Source organism: Patiria miniata, unplaced genomic scaffold, assembly GCF_015706575.1.
Source record: "Patiria miniata isolate m_02_andy unplaced genomic scaffold, ASM1570657v1 HiC_scaffold_9, whole genome shotgun sequence".
Lineage (NCBI taxonomy): Eukaryota > Metazoa > Echinodermata > Asteroidea > Valvatida > Asterinidae > Patiria > Patiria miniata.
In genome coordinates, this window is record NW_024037076.1 from 7,300,435 (window position 1) to 7,320,014 (window position 19,580).

General features: G+C 40.1%; 1 protein-coding gene across 6 annotated transcripts in view; it reads right to left on the reverse strand.

Moving 5' to 3' along the window:
* Positions 1 to 18,342, reverse strand: part of LOC119720575 (mitochondrial mRNA pseudouridine synthase Trub2-like) — a 42,827-nt gene extending 24,485 nt beyond the window's left edge. For 2 of the 6 annotated variants that reach the window (XM_038190293.1, XM_038190296.1), the window contains exons 1-2: positions 18,141 to 18,333; positions 5,515 to 5,721 (exon numbers count right to left, since the gene is read on the reverse strand). In XM_038190293.1, coding sequence (XP_038046221.1) covers positions 5,515 to 5,721; positions 18,141 to 18,258 — 325 coding nt within the window. In that variant the 5' untranslated portion in view covers positions 18,259 to 18,333. Of the gene's footprint in view, positions 1 to 5,514; positions 5,722 to 9,203; positions 10,315 to 17,428; positions 17,466 to 18,140 lie in introns of those variants that run through there. The other 4 variants (XM_038190299.1, XM_038190295.1, XM_038190298.1 and 1 more) reach the window with 4 other exon arrangements.
* Positions 18,343 to 19,580: the final 1,238 nt, after the last annotated feature.

Below are 19,580 nucleotides of genomic sequence, written 5' to 3' on the forward strand. Positions count from 1 at the left end.
AATCCAGAATTCAAAGATAGGCCTACGTATTCCTCGATACCGCGTTACTGTGATAATTTATCACAGAAATCCAGAAATCAAAGATAAATCATTCAACGATACCGCGTTACTGTGATAATTTATCACAGAAATCAGAGATAATTCCTTCCGAGATACCCCGTTACTGTGATAATTTATCACAGAAATCCAGAAATCACAGATACCTTTTCCTCGATACCGCGTTACTGTGATAATTTATCACAGAAATCCAGAAATCAAAGATAAATCATTCAACGATACCGCGTTACTGTGATAATTTATTGCAGAAATCCAGAATTCAAAGATAATTCCTTCCGCGATACCGCGTTACTGCGATAATTTATCACAGAAATCAAGAAATCAGAGATAATTCCTTCCGCGATACCGCGTTACTGTGATAATTTATCACAGTAACGCGGTATCAAGGAAAAGGTATCTCTGATTTCTGGATTTCTGTGATAAATTATCACAGTAAAGCGGTATCGCGGAAGGAATTCTGTGATAAATTATCGCGGTAACGTGGTATCGCGGAAGGCAATTCAAGCTTCCGTACTATGGCGACGCGCGCGCATACCAGAAACCAGAGCCTTATTTGGCCTAATAATTGTTTACTTCGTTTCGTAATATGCACTTGTCATTTACAAGGCTGGGTTGGGGCAACCTTGAAATTATAAAGCAAAATAATTCTGCGCAAAAATTACTGCATTTATTAAAGTTCATAAAGTACAAATGATACCATGTTCGTATGAATAAAACATGGCATTTGCTTTTACTACCACTTTTTAAGCATTTACTCGCATCTATATGAATGAAAATTAAGCAAACACTTTTACTAAAAACCATTTGCTGAAATCTGAAAATAATTACTTTTTACCTATAGGCCTAAGCTTTTGCTACACTATAAGCGTTTACTTCGTTTCTTATGAATAAAAAGGAGTATATGCTTCAGTTTTCAAATATTTACTTGTCATATTTCAAGGTTGGGTTGGGGCTACCTTGAAAATATAAAAGCACATAATTTTGCGCAAAAATTACTGCATTTATTAATGTTAATCGCGAAAGAAAGTACAAATAATACCATACAGTAGTTCGTATGAATAAAAACTGGCATTTGCATTACTCCCATCTGTATGAATAAAATTTAATCAATGGCTTTTACTGAAAACCATTTGCTCTTGAGTAAATGGCCTGCAAAATTTAAAGCTTTACACGTTTATAAGTTTGCAGAAAATAAAACTATCGTAACCGAAACGGAAAGCGGCACCGGGGAGGGTCACGTGCTGGAGGACAGATACAAAAAAAGCGCACCAAACGTGACGAACGCAATGCCGTTTACGCGCAGAACGCGCTGTGCATCGGCACCCATGGTCTACATGTGGATTGGGTTTTCAGTCCCTACCTGATTCCATGGGTTTTCCCCAGACTATTCTTCTGGGGTATTCCTCTCACCTCTAAAACTGTTATTTCTTCTCAATGTCTTCTCTAGAGCTACAGGTTTTTTGGGGGGTTTGCGAGCTACAGTGCCTGGGGCATGCACTTTTGAGATATCCTTGGTTTTGTTACCAGAAAAAAAATATTTATCGTTTACTTCGTTTCGTATGAATAAAAAGGAGTAAATGCTTCAGATTTCAAATATGCACTTGTCATTCACAAGGCTGGGTTGGGGCAACCTTGAAATTATAAAGCAAATAATTCTGCGCAAAAACGACAGCATTTTATATACGTTAATCGAGAAAAATTAATATTAACAAAGTTCACAAAGTACAAATGATACCATGTTCGTATGAATAAAAGATGGCATTTGCTTTTACTACCAATTTTGAAGCATTTACTCGCATCTGTATGAATGAAAATTAAGCAAACACTTTTATTAAAAACCATTTGCTAAAATCTGAAAATAATTAGTTTTTTTACCTTTTAGCTTTTGCTACACTGTAAGCGTTTACTTCGTTTCATATGAATATAAAAAAAGTAAATGCTTCAGATTTCAAATATTTACTTGTCATGTTTCTGAAGTCCTTTATTTACAGAACTGTAAGTCCGATTAGATTGAAACTTGGTATGTGGCAAGACCGGGATGTGTTAAAGGTAAAAAATGAAGTGACGTCATGATGAAGCCATCCTGAGATTTTATATGAATATTTGAATTTTTGGACCGTTTAGCCATATCTCACGAACGCAACATGCAAAGTTAAAAATTCTTTTTGTATTTGGTTTGTTAGGTAATAGGTATTTGAACAACATTTTTGAAAAACTTGGGTAGGTAGATAATGGTACTAGTATGCAAAGTCTGTAGTGACGTCACGATGACGTCATCGTTTGATTTTTTTTATGATTTTTTAAATATTTATAATTTTATTCTGCTTCCAAAATTGCACACTTTCTTTCATCGGATTGACTTTAAACTTGGTTCAAACCAAGACCATAATGACAAAATGTGTTTTGAGAAGGGTTTTAAAGATGATGTCATTGCAGGGCATGTGACGTCATGTGATAAAATTATATTTTAGAAATTATTCCAAGCATGTGAACAACCTTAAACTGCATGAAGCACTCTGACAAGTGACTGCAAAAGGACCAACGAAACGTAAACATTTGTAAAATGCGAAAAGCCCTGTGTTCTGTTTGCAAACAGACACGGTGACGTTTTTTTTTTTTTTTATCTTTTTATTTTTAATATGACGTCACGTGACATGTGACGTCATATTAAAATTGAATATTTTGAAGGCCAATATCTACAGAACCACTGGTCCGATTGGGTTGAAAGTTGGTATGTACCTAGACCGGGATGTGTTATAGATGAAAATTGAAGTGACGTCATGATGACGTCATAATGGGTTACGTGACATCTCGTTAGAGATTAATAGATTTGATCTTTAAAAATCAATATAAAATCAACTGTGAGAGACCTGAACATGATTTTTGCGGGATTTTCTTCCGGTTGAAAACGGAAGTGCCTTGTTATTTAAAATTGGTGAAAATGTGAATTTGCTTTCAACGATATATGCTCTGGCGAAGTTGAACTTTACCATAATATTATAGTTATAGATGAAACTTGATGTGACGTCATTATGACGTCATCACGTGACATGTGACATCATAATTCAAAGCCCTATGAGAATATAATCACATATTATATGCCACCATTTACTTTAAACAGAACTACACATCCTTCCTTGATGGAACATATACTTGAAACTTTACATGTCACAAGTCACACAAAAAATACCGAAACAGCCTTGTGTTTGTCCACAAACATAAATCTAGGTTTTTTTTATTTCAGTTCTGCAGGCTCATGCGTGTTCTTTTACAAAATATTTGTATAAAAACATTATTCAAGCATTTAAGATACTCAATCGATACATTTCATTCCAAATTAATTCGTACCGTCCCAGGGTTCTCCCTGGGATTTTTTTCAAACCTGTGGGGGAAGTTTTGCTGTGATTCAACAACCTGCGAAGCCATGGCGTGGGGTTCGGGGCCCGCTTTTTAAGGGCCCTGAAAATTTTTGAGAGAAGATCTTGTAGGCCCCTATTTTTGTAATTAAAGAAAAAAATCAAAATTACATTTACAAGTAAGTTTCAAATTAAGAAATTAAGGTGAAGAAAAAAATCCTTTTTCTTCCGATTACATGCCTTTCAAAATAGCGTCAATAGGTCGGAAAAATTATTTCGCCAATTTTTTTTGGGTACTGATTAATGGAACATCATAAAGCATGAAATCATGTTTATTTTGTGCCTGGATTATTTTCATTTGCGCCACGAAAATTATCAAGACTGGCCATCAAAAGTGATTAAAACTTGCCTCACCTAATAAAAAATATTTTTGAGGTGGGTGATTCCACTATATGCTTAACATACATCACGGCCGCTGGCGCCGCCAACATTCAGTCTGGCCGGCCGTACATCGCGCCGTGCTCATGGCCCCGTATCAGTGTGCATTACTGCACTGTGTACGGCCCATCCCACGTGGCCGAAAATCTTGCACTACTGCAGAAACACGCTACGATGTTACGCCACGAGTTCGAGCTTTGCAATCTCCCCATTTTAATGGAAAACCCATACTCAGAAAATAAAGATCACGTTCTGTGAATTAATTCGCAGAAATTCTCTTTTTCCATCGATGTTTGTTTGGTATTTTTACGATTCAACTTCGGCCGACGGCACAACATCATCGTGGTACGACGTTTTTATATAGGCAGTAGTCACTGGTTCCGGTCCTTCATTATAGTATTGATTCCGTTAGCAAGCGAAGGGAACCAGTGCACCATGCTGTATGCGCTGCATGCCTGTCAGCTGGCAGAACCCGTCATCGTGTGCATTTTGATCACACATGCATCAGAAAAACAGGATTTTTGTCAAGATTTTGCATGTCAAGATGAAATAATGGCGAATGTAACGATTATATTGTGCATTTTAATGGCGTGAATAATAATTATATTGTGTGTATCGGGGGCTAAAAAATGTGATCGGCATTTTTGTCGGGCCGATTCGCAGTACGCACGTTTGTACGTGGGGAGAACCCTGCCGTCCGTTGGCCAGGTGCACCAGTTCACCCCGATGCGTTTGTGCAAAAATTATCGTACTTCATGTAGTTTGAGAATTCAAGTTTTGAGATCGTCGCGATTTTCGCACGTTTAACATAGGTATGTTTGTGTCAAATCATGGTCAGTTTCAAGTGTGAAAATTGGTCTATGTTCGTGGCAAATAATTAAAAGTACTTGAAATTTTTGAAATTTGTTCATTAAAAATGATTGATATCAACCTTCAAAATGGCAATAAAAAGTTTGAGGTCGGCAATTTGGCTGAAAAAATTCCCAGGTCGGTCGGGTTACCGAAAACACACCATTTCTTCTTTTGGCCTTAGCGGAAAATACCTGCCAGTAGGGGGAATATGCGTAAGTAGTACTGCTCTACAGGTAAGTTGTGTGAAGTAGACTTCCATAGCACAACCATGGCTGTCCCCATAAAGGTTGACCAGATTATTTGGTTCTGGCATAATTACTCCTGGGCCTGGGTACCCATTCATTAATGGTTGGCCAAGGTGCCAAATGGTAATTGATGTACATGAACTTTGGACCCGAGTGACCATTAATTTTGTGGTTGATATGTTTGGGCCTGATTGGACCTGCGTGTCCATTGTGTGGTTGATATGTTTGGGCCTGGTAGCCCGTATTCCTGATGCCAGCTTGCCCACACAAATTCAGTATCTGGCAAATACAGGTAGGTTCCAATAAATTGATTGAAGCTGTGGCAAAACATGCAAAGAATTAAGTCTTAGGTTTAATTCGTTTCTGAGTCAGAGTATAAGTCATGAGATAGTCGCAAACAAAATTTGACTTGCAACTTTGAGCTGTACATACACAGATTTGGGCTAGCATAGACAGTAAATCTAAACTGTATACAATGTATGAGGTGCAATTGTATGCTGACCATTTCTATATATGTAATTTACTTGTAGAGTCTAGCTATGAACTAGTTACTTCAAAGCACATACCCATGACACCAGACATTTTTGCATCCAGCCCGCCTGAGACCACAGCAACTTTGATGTCCGAATATAAAGGCCCTCTGACCAGCACATGCTCAGTGTAGCTGGGAACCCTCACTTCAGTCAACGCACTGGGATTTTCATCAATTCTCACTATATCTTGGACAACCTTCGCAAGGGACTTCTGGGGGCGCAGTTCCAGTTTGTTTAGATCTGAAATGCAACATTAACAACAACGTTATCAACAAGTTGTCAACAGACCGCATGTGTCGCCTTTTTCCACAGTCGATCCCTGTGTTCTTACAAAGTCAAATTTTGTTTGTTTTTAAACAACGACCTCAAATAACCCCTATATGACCTTTGACCTCCAATTTTGAAAGAGTTGTGATGAACCCCAACCAAAGGAACACTTCATCCAAGTTTTCTAAAAATCAAAGAAGGCATGTAGTACAGTTTGACCCTATTTGAAAACTGACCTCTAATGACCCATTTATGACCTTTGACCTCAGTAACCGGATGAAAAAATTGTGTTTTCCCACCCAAGGGTCACTGCATCCAAGGCTCATCAAAGTCTGTGAAAGTATGTAGAAGCTAAATGCGTTGGGTTTTGAGCATATTTGAACAATTACCTCTAATGACCCCTACATGACCTTTGACCTCAGTAATCTGATGAAGCATTGCGTCTTCCCACGCAAGGGTCACTGCATCCAAGTTTCATCAAAGTCCATAAAAGCATGTAGAAGATATACATTTTTTTCAAAACTTTAACATTTACTTTAACATATGCCCTTACGAACGACGGACAGTCTTGCACGAGAAATCCCATGTGGGCGTGAGAGCGTGAAACTAACATGAAATGTGTGAGCCTTTTACATTCAATGGGTGAGAGTTGGCAGGCCTGCCGAGGCGGATCCAGGATTTGACCCACACCCTCTGAAATTCAATGTAACCAAAAGCCACTAGCCCCCCCCCCCTCCCCCCGAACGCTGTACATAGAGAATAGTATTTTAGTAATTTGTATTATATAACTAAAAATAATTTGTATTATATAAAAGACCGAGGGCACATTGGAGGGCAGATGTGTGGTCATCTCGCTCACAAAAATCGAAAATTAAATCCACTTTTTTAAAGTCTTTTTAATTGCCATCCACTTTTTATCGAACATTTTATTTGTTATTTGTGTCTTCTAGTTTACGCACGTGAAATTTTTGATGGATCTTCTTTGATAATTTTGATGTTTTTTAACGTAAAACATTTTAACTTTTCAACTTTGGACTGCCATACTGTTGTGTGCAACTTTCACTACGCGATCACATGGACACGCCATCTTTGATTTTGCTGTTTCAAAGTTAAATCGATGACAACGGAGCCTGTGAAAGCTGTTTTTATCAACTCAACGTCTTATGCCACCGCACCACGATGTCTGCACAGCGACAGTTTTTACTGATTTTTATTGCTGTACTGACCCATAGGATTCAAGACAAGGTAGGACATGTATCTCTCCAATTTTCTAATTGCTATTACTGCCATCACTGGGGACCGCTGGAAACTGACGTTGTTAAGCATAACATGCCAAAACTACTGGAAAACAAAGTGTTACCCACCAACAAACTTAATAATAACCAGAATGACTTTGTGACTCAACTGTTTGTAATTGAACTCAGCCGAAGGATATGCTGAGGAACAGAGGCTTGTACTTTGAAAAAAACATTTGGAATGTTATCAAACTCTAACTCTCGTCATGATAATTCACACATGTCGCAAAAATCTTTTATAGCCATCAACATCATGCTTATTCTCTTGAGTGGTGATGTCGAGTTACAGCCAGGTCCCACTCAAACTGTTCCTGCTTTTCCGTGTACGATGTGTAGTAAGGAAGTGAGGAATGAGGATTGGGCTATAGAATGTGACAAGTGCCAACATTGGTCACGCATCAAATGCTGTGATGTATCCGCCAATGAATATAATGACTATCAAAATCAATATCTTTTGTCTGGTATTGCCCTGCATGCGACCCTACCGCCACTTCACGTTCCAAAAAGACAAACTCTAGAATGACTAACTTTGAAAAAAAAACCAGTAGAGGAAAACGTCGCCGTATAAAAAAGGACCAGGATCTGAAATTCATTAGTTTCAATGCTAGAAGTTTAAAAGGAAAGGTACCTGAATTACATGCAATGATAGATGAGCATGATCCTGATGTCATCTGCATCACAGAGACTTACCTTGATGACACGATACCAACCTATGAAGTCTTTCCTAGAGGCTTTAATGTTTACAGAAAAGACAGAAATCTTTGTGGTGGGGGAGTCGCCATTGCCGTTAAAAATAATCTAGCCAGTTTGCCATCCCTCAACTTAGACTCAGACACAGAAATAGTGTGGACACAGATCTTGTTAACATCTGGAAAACCATTCCTCGTGGGATGTTATTATCGTACTCCTGACAGTCGTGTTAGTGATTGGAATGACCTGGATGCTTCACTTGCAAAGATCCCACAAACCACTGAAATTCCCCATATCGTACTTACAGGAGATTTTAATTCCAAATCCATAAATTGGGGTGAAGGTATCCAGACAGCCACCTCAAGTGAAATGAATCTCATCGACATTGCCAACAAATATTTTTTGACTCAACAAGTTTTAGAACCAACTCGTATCACTGACACAACGGCAAATATTCTCGATTTGCTGTTCTGTTCAATCCCTAGCAGTGTCCAAGGCGTTGAAATTAAGCCAGGTATCAGCGATCATGAAGCTATTCTGTGTACCATCAAGACACACATTAAGCTTTTGCCTAAACCTAGACGCAAGATCTATTGCTACAGTAAAGCAGATTTTGACGGTATCAGATCAGACATGAATAAATGTAATACAAACTTTTTCTCAAGTAATTCTAGAATAAGTTGAAAGACGATCTTCACAAATCTAAGGAGTCCAACATTCCATCTAAGCTGTCAGCAACCCGTGACAACTTACCACGGATTAACACCAAAATAAAGCATCTTATCAGAGCCAAGAACCGCATTCACAAAAAAGCCAAACAAACAGGGAAAATCTACTCATTGGAAAAAATTTAGAACTGCAAGAAAGGTTGTGAAACAGGAACTGCGAAATGAACATCATCGTTTTGTCCGTGATGCTGTTGAGAATCTGAAAGAGAATCCTCGCGGTCTGTGGAAGTATATGAGAAGCAGACGCATGGAGAACCAGGGTGTTCCAACACTTCGTACACAAGATATCCAGCATGTAACCGATAAGGACAAGGCTCAAGCTCTTGCTGATCAATTTAAATCTGTTTTTAATAAGGAGGATCTAGACAAAATTCTGTTTACTAACACAAATTTACCGACCATTGATGACATAAACGTCACCACTGAAGGGGTATTGAAATTGCTTAAGGACTTGAACACAAACAAAGCAAGTGGACCTGACGAAATCTGTCCCAGAATTCTAAAGGAGACTGCTGAAGAAATCGCACCAATCCTGAGAGATATCTTCCAACAGTCTTTGGATTGTGGCGATCTACCGGAGGACTGGTTGAAAGCAAACATCACTGCTCTGTTTAAAAAAAGGAGATAAAGCTCTTCCATCCAACTACAGACCGGTTTCATTGACTGCAATTTGCTCAAAGCTATATGAGCATATTGTTCATTCTCACATCAGTCATCAACTTGAGAAATTTAACATACTCACCCCTAGACAACATGGTTTCAGAAAACACCACCCTTGTGTTACTCAACTCGCCTTGGCCTCGAACGAGGAGTGAGCTCCAAATGGGACAACGTAGATTCTGGTGTCCCACAGGGAACAGTACTGGGCCCCTTGCTGTTTTTGCTGTATGTTAACGACATCGTCGACAACCTTCACTCAGAAATATGTCTCTTTGCAGATGACTGCATATTGTACAACATAGTTAAAAATTCTTCTGACTGTGAGAAACTTCCAGAAGATATCAACAGAGACCGTCACTGTACACCGTTCACATGCGCTAAAACCAGAATGTCCTTTAATACACTTCACAAATGACCGTGCAGGAGCATCACATATAAATGCCTTAATAGAGACATTGAATTGTTTATCGAGTGCTTGTATGCCGTTCTCTTTCATTAAACTCCACCCGTGACGTCACCCTATTGTTCTAGCGCTCCATTATTTTGCACGAATGGAGCGTTGGAGGCGATACCTCTCCATTCTTTGGGAGGGTAATAATGCCTCCATCACTCCATTCCTACAAAATAATGGAGCGGGAAATAAAGAAACACCAAAAATGACACAGTTATATCTTTGCACAGTTGCAACTTTACTACACCGTTTCTCAATGATAATTTTATGCATTTTCTTATATATTTCGTACAATGCTTAATACGTAAGTCAACAACCATTTTTGTTCGCACAGAAGTTTCCCTTTAGTCCTACACCGTTTATCAAGTGGAATTTTATGCATCATTCGTACGATTACGTGAAATTTAGGAACCATTTATGTTTCTTATATAGCATGCTACACCGTTTCTCAAATGGAATTTTAGGCATCATTCGTACCTGAACGTGAAAGTCAAAAACCATTTTTGTTTCTTATACAGCATGCTTCACCGTTTCTCAAATAGAATTTTATGCATTTTCTTATACAATTTCTTACAGTGTTAAGGCGAAAGTCAAGAACCATTTTTTTTCTTGTGCAGAATGTTCGTATATAGTCATGTTACATGCAACAATATAAACGTTTCAACGATATAAATGTTTCACAGTTAAAGGGAATATACATCATTTGCTTTTGCTGTAATTTTCAGAAATGGATGGAATTGGGGGGTTGGAAATATATAGCAAATATAGTTACACTGACTTTTTTGAGGTTTTGGGTTCGAAAATGCTATAACAACCAAGAAAAACAATCATTTTCCTGTAGTCTGGTTCCCTGAATCCATTGAAGAAGAAACAGAGCAGTTTACATACATTGGGGAATTGTAAGGTAAGGGAACCAGTCTAGCTGGCTCGTACCAGTTCATAGGTTTGTAATCGATTGCAAACAAGTGCGATGGTCAATTGGGGCCAGTATTTGAAAAAAAGCCAGTTTTTTCCAACACTTCAGCCGATCAGCGTTGGAAATTGATACAAAAATACCACTTTTCTTGAAAAATGACAGTATACCAGGTGCCATGATTTTACAGGATGCTTTACACTGTCATTCACTAACAGTCCAGCAAGATATTTCAAAATGATTTGGTAGTTTTATTTTTTGATGTTTGCAAATGTTGTATTTTCCCTTTAAAGCAAATGTTTTGACAAGGTTTGCAGTACAGTTTATATCTCGATCTTGTTCCTGGGTTTCAATGCCTAGCATGCAGTCCTAGAAATTCTTGATCGGCAAGAACTCATCATCCTGAAAAAAAATGTGTAGGTCTTTTCCATGATGTCCAAGAACAGTTGAAGAAAAATCACAAGTTCGTGCAATGTAAACCCGGAAGACTTGTAGCCGTTTTGCTTTAAAAATGCACCAAAATCTTAATCTTGCAATTTGAGTGGTTTTAGCTCGTCCTTCCTTGTCCAATGATGAGTAGTTATAGTCTCGAGTTGCATTGGTTACGAAGTAGTCCGACTGGAGATTGCCCGCTAGTTTGGACCCTCTTCGTGACACTATCCACAGTCTGTAAAGCCAGAATTAGAAGAAAACAAAATCAGAAAGTGGGTCAAACAATTAGACGGAAGCATAAGGTCATATTCCGGTAAATCAACTTACAAAGCCGTAAAAGTCACAGGGTAGCTTTGACGATTGCAAAATGACGACACAGAGAGCTTTGAATTAGAACAGTCTTAGTGCAAACACGATTTCTGAATAAACTTCATCAGATAGCAAATTAAACAATAAAGCTTAATGTATCTGACATTATCATGCTCAAAATACAACATTTAAATTTTTGATTTTATTAGCTTATTTTTACTTCACAAAAAGGGTAACTTCTTACCTTTATACTCATACATGCAATCTTCATATTCATTTGGAGTGTCGAAATGAACTTTTATATGTCCCAGGCAAAGTTTGAAGCGGCCAGTAAATTATCATCCGATATATCCAAGGAGCTAGTTTCAGCAACTATCAAAGACGGTTTCCTGGCCCGCTATGATTCCACTGTATCCCACATACAGCATTATTTCCTCAACGTCTTGAGACTAAACACTGTGTGTCATCAGCACACTATTCAAGAACGAATGCATGGTGCCTGGGCGGGGTTTAGCATTTTATACCAAGCGCGCCTAGAATCCAGCATTGTATTGGTTACGTAAGAACATATTCTTATTCGCAGTACAATTCTGTAGGCTACAATTCCATATGTAGTTTACAGTTATGCAATAAGACAAAGCTTGTGTCTTTGTATGAAACAAAGTCGCTCCATTCGTGCAAAATAATGTAGCGCTAGAAACAATAGGGGGACGTCACGGGTGGAGTTTAAGTCGGATAAGACCGCTCGGTAACGCGCCATTCGTGGGTAAGAATGGCCCTCGGGCTTCGCCCTCGGGCCATTCTTACCCACGAATGTCGCGTACCTCGGGCATTATCCTTTACGTAAATTCAGCTCTTGTAAAAAGTAATCCAAAAAGTCGTCAACGGGGTCAGGCTTAGTAGTTCCGTAAAATAGGGTCACTATAAATGGCTGAAATTTGCCAAATGTGCACAAAATTGGCCAAAACTGTGCAGGACTTGACTTGTACAAGGGAAGCCCATCAATATTAAATGACAGTGAAATACTATCAGTCTCCTCAGCTACTTCTGGATGTTGAAGTAATAGCCTCAATAATCCACTTTCTATTCCGAAATACACTAAACTTCCTCCACATTTGTTTTCAGTTTGAATTGCTCTTGGTGTTTTCAGGAGTGTTCTTGCATCTTTGGGAAGCTTATGACCCTGTTTCCTGAGAATTTCCAGCAGTTCATTCAGTCCTTCTCTTGTGCAGTGATTTGTTACTGCCCAAGTGGCGAGATCTAGGCTAAGGTTTGGAGGGGTGTCATTTGTTGTCTCATCCTTCCTCACAGTTTCTAATTCAAAATCAGAATCTGATGATGAAAAATTTTGATCGGAATCTCCTAGAATATCTCCAAGTTCATGGTCATTGTCGCTATCTTAGACACTATTGTGATCAGGATTCGGTGATTCGTAAAGTATTGATTGATCGCTGTCGCTCTCAACATATTTCCTAACATCAGCAAGGCATTTCCGCCAGCGTTTGGCATAGGCGGCCATCCGTTCTTGGTATAGGTCTATACAAAAAAATGAACAAACATCTCAAACTTACAAACTTCATATATTTCAATGTCTTCAGGACGCGAGGCTGGTGTGCGTAATATTTGTACCCCTATGTAAATATTTTCTACAACTACTACAAAACATTCATCAACGTATGCCTATTTGCCAATGAATAGTGCTAAAAAATGCTGTACGATTCACAGAAAACTTCATTTTCCAACGTAAGTACATGTACCCAATAATGCGGCTCGTACGAAAAGTCACGCATGTACATGTACAGTTTCCAGTGTTCGTACAATGAACGATCATTACGTGGCGTTTATTGTTCTAATAATACACCGTGTATGTCATGGGTGCCACGTTCACGGGTCTAAACTTGCAACGGCAAGCGCAAAAGCGCCACGGCAAGCGCAAAAGCGCCGCGGCAAAAGCAAAAGTGCCACGGCAAAAGCAACAGCGCCGCGGCAAAAGCAAAAGTGCCGCGGCAAAAGCGAAAGCGCCACGGCAAGCGCAAAAGCGCCACGGCAAGCGCAAAAGCGCCCTGGCAAAAGCAAAAGCGCCGCGGCAAGCGCAAAAGCGACACGGCGAAAGCAAAAGCGCCACGGGTTTATTGGGAAGGGGCGTAATCATACATGCCGCTACTACATCAAAAAATAAAATGGGAAGGAGAATGGCCGCCACCAGGAATTCTTATTAATCACAGAATTTAATTCTTTGAGAAGTGATTTTATGGCTGAGAAAATAGCAAGGAAAACCGGTCAGTGAAGCAACGTTCAGGGACTGATAAATCGTCGATATTAATTTGTTGTAGGATGATTCCAAGATTCAGAGAGTTGCTGCCGTGAAACAGAGTTTAAAAAGGAGAGGGAAAGTAGGACTTGCTATATCTGCACCATCGGGGATGTTCCTCATTTCTTTACATTTCGTGGGATGCAATCAATAAAACGAGGACGGGAGGCTCTGTGAGCTGATGCATTTTTGAAGACATTTTTTTCCCCTTCCGACTAGCATGCAGAGAAGAGTTCCGTTAATTTGAGCCTTAGTTCACAGGTTTGTATACCAGTGTAGGCACGCAAGTGAGCTGCCCAGAGTGTATGAGTTAAGTTTTTTTTTTCTTTTTCAGTATATCATACACATCTAGGAAGTCAATTAAGGCTCTCCTGCAGGGCTGCGGCAGTGGGTGGGTAAGGCTTGTCAACACGTAACTCGCCCGCGGGCCCATTTGCTTGCACTGACTGGTTTTTCTTGCTATTTTCTCAGCCATAAAATCACTTCTAGAGGGGGGCAAAACATATTTTCCCCAAAAAATTCTTGTATTTCTGAACAAATTCTCGATTTGAACAGATTCTCAGTTTTAGACGGGGGCAGGGACATTTTGCCCCCCCCCCCCCAACTCATTCAATTTACACCACTATGACTTCGCGCCTCTTTTTCTTTTCTTTTTTTCTCTTTTTTTCCCTCTTCCTTTTTTGTGTGCTATTCCGGGGGGGGGGGGGGGGGGGGGGGGGGGAGCGCCCCTTGCCCCCCTCGCGACGCCCATGGGTGAACTAAGTCTCAAATTAACGGAACTCTTCTTTGCATGCTACGGTCGGAAGGAAAAAATACTCTTCAAAAAAATGCATCAGCTCACAGAGCCTCCCATCCTCCCTAATTGTTTGCATCTAACGAAATGTAAAGAAATGAGGAACGGCCCTGATGGTGCTGATAGTGAGTTCCACTCCTTTATAACCCTGATTCACGGCAGCAACTCTCTTGGAATAATAATTATCCTACAACAAATTAATATCGACGATTTATTTCCTGAACGTTGCTTGCACTGACCGGTTTTCCTTGGCCTTGCTATTTTCTCAGCCATAGAATCACTTCTCAAAGAATTAAATTCTGTGCTGAATAAGAATTCCTGGTGGTGGCCATTCTCCTTCCCATTTTATTTTTTGATGTAGTAGCGGCCTGTTTGATTACGCCCCTTCCCACTAAACCCGTGGCGCTTTTGCTTTCGTGGAGGCGCTTTTGCGCTTACCGTGGCGCTTTTGCGCCTGCCGTGGCGCTTTTGCGCTTGCCGCGGCGCTTTTTGTTTTGCCGTGGCGCTTTTTGTTTTGCCGTGGCGCTTTTTCTTTTGCCGTGGTGCTTTTTGTTTTGCCGCGGCGCTTTTTCTTTTGCCGTAGCGCTTTTGCGCTTGCCGTGGCGCTGTTGCGCTTGCCGCGGCGCTGTCGCGCTTGCCGTGGCACTTTTGCTTTTGCCGTGACAGTTGTGGGCCACCGTAGTGCCCAATTTCCGGACGCCACCGTTTTTGAATTTCGGATTAAATTTTATAAAACCGAAATTGTTCACAGAGGCTGAGAGGTTAGATAGCAAGCATTAATAAGGTAAAAGTACCAGTATTTTACTGCATGAATTTGAGGTTTGTCAACAAAGAGGTTAAGCAACACTACACGAGGAAAGTCGGGTAAGCTTCGAAGTGCGCCACGTTCATGATGTTAGGGAACACGACTATATTTGTCACGCCCCAACTATCGCATCGGTCCCAACTATAGTTGGGACTGTCCCAACTATAGTGCGGCAGTTGGGTCGGTCCAACTATAGTTAGGACTGGAGTTGCGCCGGATGCTCCATGCTTGATAGATCTTGTTGGATTAAATGTTCCGCGGCGCTGGCACCGTGTATTCGTCGTGCATGCATGCCGCAAGGCTGGCCGGTCACGTGGTACTGCCTAGTTGGATGAGTTGTCCAGCTGCTGGGTTTTATTATCCAGCAACATTTTGCAAAATTCAAAGATTGCCATGGCCGGCCAACTATAGATGGGCCCCTACCATAGCTAATGTCAAAGGTCTCAAGTCGGACATGTAAGCAGAGCTGTAGAGAATGTTTTATAGTCGTACATCAATGTAAACTATAGTTGGGACTGCCAAAGAAAAATATTGCGGTGGCTCAACTACAGATGGTCCCCACCCATAGATCATTTCATTGGTCCCCAGTAAAGTCAGATGTATTAGAGTTGTAGGGAATGTTTTATAATCGTACAACAATGTACATTATAACACCTCACCCACAGATTCTGTGTCTTGATTGGCCGAGAGCGAGTCACATGTTACTTTCTAATTTTGCTATCTTTCTGTGCACGGCCAAAAGTACTATGCGCATAGCAACCAAAGTAGTATACCATTAGCAACCAAAGTACTATTTCCACGGCGCGGTATTTGTGTGCAAATGCATGCTGGTGTGCGCGTTGCGCATTGTGCGTAGCGCGTATTATTCCAAAGAGAGCGCGCCGCAGACTTGGGTTCAAACATTTCGTGAAGGGGTAGTTTATAAGAGAGAAATACATTTTCCACCAATTTTGTATTGAAGTTGAAGATTATTTCAACTGTGTTCAGATTTAAATAATTTAAAATATTAAAATCAAGCAGAATCTGTGGGTGAAGTGTTATAAAACAAATATTGAATGCTTTATTTTGTGGTGAAGTAAAACTAGCCTCCCTCGGTGATCCATGGACCATTCTATTTTCCCTCGGCTTCGCCTCGGGAAAATAGAATGGTCCATGGAATCACCTCGGGAGGCTAGTTTTACTACACCACTCGAAGCATTCAATATTTGTATACTATAGTTGGGACCGCAAATTAAAAAGATTGGGGTGGCCCAACTATAGATTCGCCCCATCAATACCTAATTTCAGTGGTCCCCAGTAAAGTCAGACGTGTATCAGAGCTGAAGGGAACGTTTTATGGTTGTACATCAATGTAAACTATAGTTGGGACACCGCAAAATAAAAAGATCGGAGTGGCCCAACTATAGATGGGCCAGCCCAACAATGGAACTTATAGTTGGGCCAGCCCAACTGTGGAACTACAGTTGGGACAGGCCCAACTATAGTTGGGACCGATGCGATAGTTGGGGCGTGACATCTTCATAGCCACGTTCACGGCAGCCTCGACTCCAGGGGCGCGTGCTCGTTCCTTACACTAACCCCTAGCTGTGATGATGACTTAATTGACGCTGAATGGCTACTCACAGCGTACTGCACTCGCATTTCAAAGATTGCACGCCGGGTGCCCCCATAATGCGCTCGTGTGCTCTGCACGTAACGTCACGTACGAAAAAAAAATTAGGATTCAAAAGTCGCAATGCCTGTACGATATGGATTATGTCAGCCGCGTTTTTCGCTAAAAAAAAACATTTACTACAAAACTTTGCTAATTAACACAACGTCCAAACGTTGTGTTTGAAAGGTTTGATTCTTCAAAATCACAACTTTTAACATTTTAAAGATGGCGTCGGCACGTAAAACGATAAACTGCAGCCCTAATTATTATAATGTACTTATAATATAATTTTGGCACATTTAAATTACACAATCCCAGGGGTTACGATCGCGCAAGGCATGATGGGAAACAACATGGCGCTGCAAGATCGTACCCACTGAGCACGAGGTTGCGTTCACGGGTCTACAACGCTACATGTGAATGGATATGAGCATGTCAGCTGGAGTTACTCTAGCCCGACTGCGTCTGGCCGTACACTATCGCAAGCTCTGTAGTTCGGCCAGACGCTCAATGCTTCCCCAGACTGGATTTTTTTTTCACTCTGATGTAGCGATTTTGCTACAGATTTTGATCGAGATTATCTTCTCGTCCAGGACAGAAATATCCAAAGTTAAGGTTCCTAGTCATAGAGACTCATACCTTTCTGAAAAAAACGTTCTTTGGTCCCAATATTTTCATCCATCTGGCCAAAAGACGACTTTCAGTCATCATCTTCAACAAATATCGTCCTGAAAATGTCCTCCATGCGATTTCAAAATGGCGGCCGCGTTGTAATGTATGCATTTTGCGGGCGTGCTTGGGCAATATAATGAATATGCATCTTAGTTTATGACGTTTGTCGGGCGCGCGGCGCGGCTGGCCATACAAACAAGAGGTCATGAACTAAATAATGCATATTCATTATCTTGCCCAAGCGCGCCCGCATAATGCATACATTACAACGCGGCCGCCATTTTGAAATCGCATGGAGGACATTTTCGGGACGATATTTGTGGAAGATTATGACTGAAAGTCGTCTTTTGGCCAGATGGATGAAAATATTGAGACCAAAGAACGTTTTTTCAAAAAGGTATGAGTTGCTCTACGACTAAGAACCTTAACTTTGGAAATTTTTGTCCTGGATGAAAAGATAATCTCGATCAAAATCTGTAGCAAAATCGCTACATCAGAGTGAAAAAAAATCAGTCCGTGGGGAAGCATTGAGCGTCTGGCCGTGCTACAGAGCTTGCGATAGTACTGTACGGCCAGACGCAGTCGGGCTAGTTACTCAAGCTAGGCCTACTCTAAGAAGTAAGATCCTAGGACCCTCGGACTAACAATCGCCACTAAATCAGTCGAAGCATCACTGTACCTTCAATGAGAACGCTCTGTACCATTTGCTTAACGTCTTTCGGTTGCAAGCTCGATGGTTTGTAGACAGCAAACAAGCCATTCAGATCTCGCCATACTTTCCGGGCTTGTTTACTCATCTTAACGAATCGAGCATGCAGTGAGTGGACTGTGCATGTGGCGCATGTGTAAGCTAATATCCTGCGGCGGCGCGTGAGCACTGCTGAGCATAGCAACAGAGTTCGGTTCCCGGTTGGAATCGGTCCTAAACTATTATTATGAGGCGCCCTTTATGACTTTATTACGAAACAAATATATATTGAACGAAACCAATATATATAGGACGAAACCCATATATATAGAACGAAAATCAAATATATATAGAACGTACCTCCAATATATATAGAACGTTACTCAAATATATATAGAACGTAACTCAAATATATACGAAAGCCCATTAGCGCCAGTGCAAGTATATATGTTGCGGATTATTTAATTCGTTATTACGGATTATTTAATTCGTTATTACGGATTACTAATTCGTTATAACGGATTATTTAATTCGTTATTACGGATTATTAATTCGTTATTACGAATTACTCGTACGTTCTGAGTCATTACTCGGCAACTTAGTATGGCACAGGAGTGGTGCTGGTGTAAAGCAAACGTATGCAAAGATAGCGCCGCCTAGCGGCGCTATATACATAGGCCCCTGGTCACGTGCTCTCCACGTGTGAGAACATCAGACTTAATTCGTAATAACGAATTAATAATCCGTAATAACGAATTAATAATCCGTAATAACGAATTAAATAATCCGTAATAACGAATTAAATAATCCGTAATAACGAATTAATAATCTGTAATAACGAATTAAATAATCCGTAATAACGAATTAATAATCCGTTATAACGAATTAATAATCCGTAATAACGAATTACATAATCTGTAACATATATACTTGCAGTGGCGCTAATGGGCTTTCGTAAATATATATATAGAACGTAACTCCAATATAATTTAGAACGTAACTCCAATATATATAGAACGAACTTCAAATATGTATATATAACGTAACTCAAATATATATAGAACGAAACTCAAATATATATAGAACGAAACTCAAATAAATATAGAACGAGAAAAATATATCAAACGAGAATTGTAATAATTATATAAAACGAAGCAAGTTGCAAATGGACTCAATTCAGGGTGTCTGTAAGGTCAATGCCAAATTCTGCTAGATGTACTTCCAAAATCTGATTGATTAAACAAAAATCTGCAAAATCACCTGTGATTTACATGAAATACATTATAAACACCTATACTCATATGCAGATGTTATAAAATGTCCTTACCCCCCCCCCCCCCATTTTTAAAATAAAATTTCCTTTATAAAAAAAAGTTATTATTCTTTTTTAAATGGCTCGTGTCTAGCCTGGTTTCCAATGTCTACAGTACT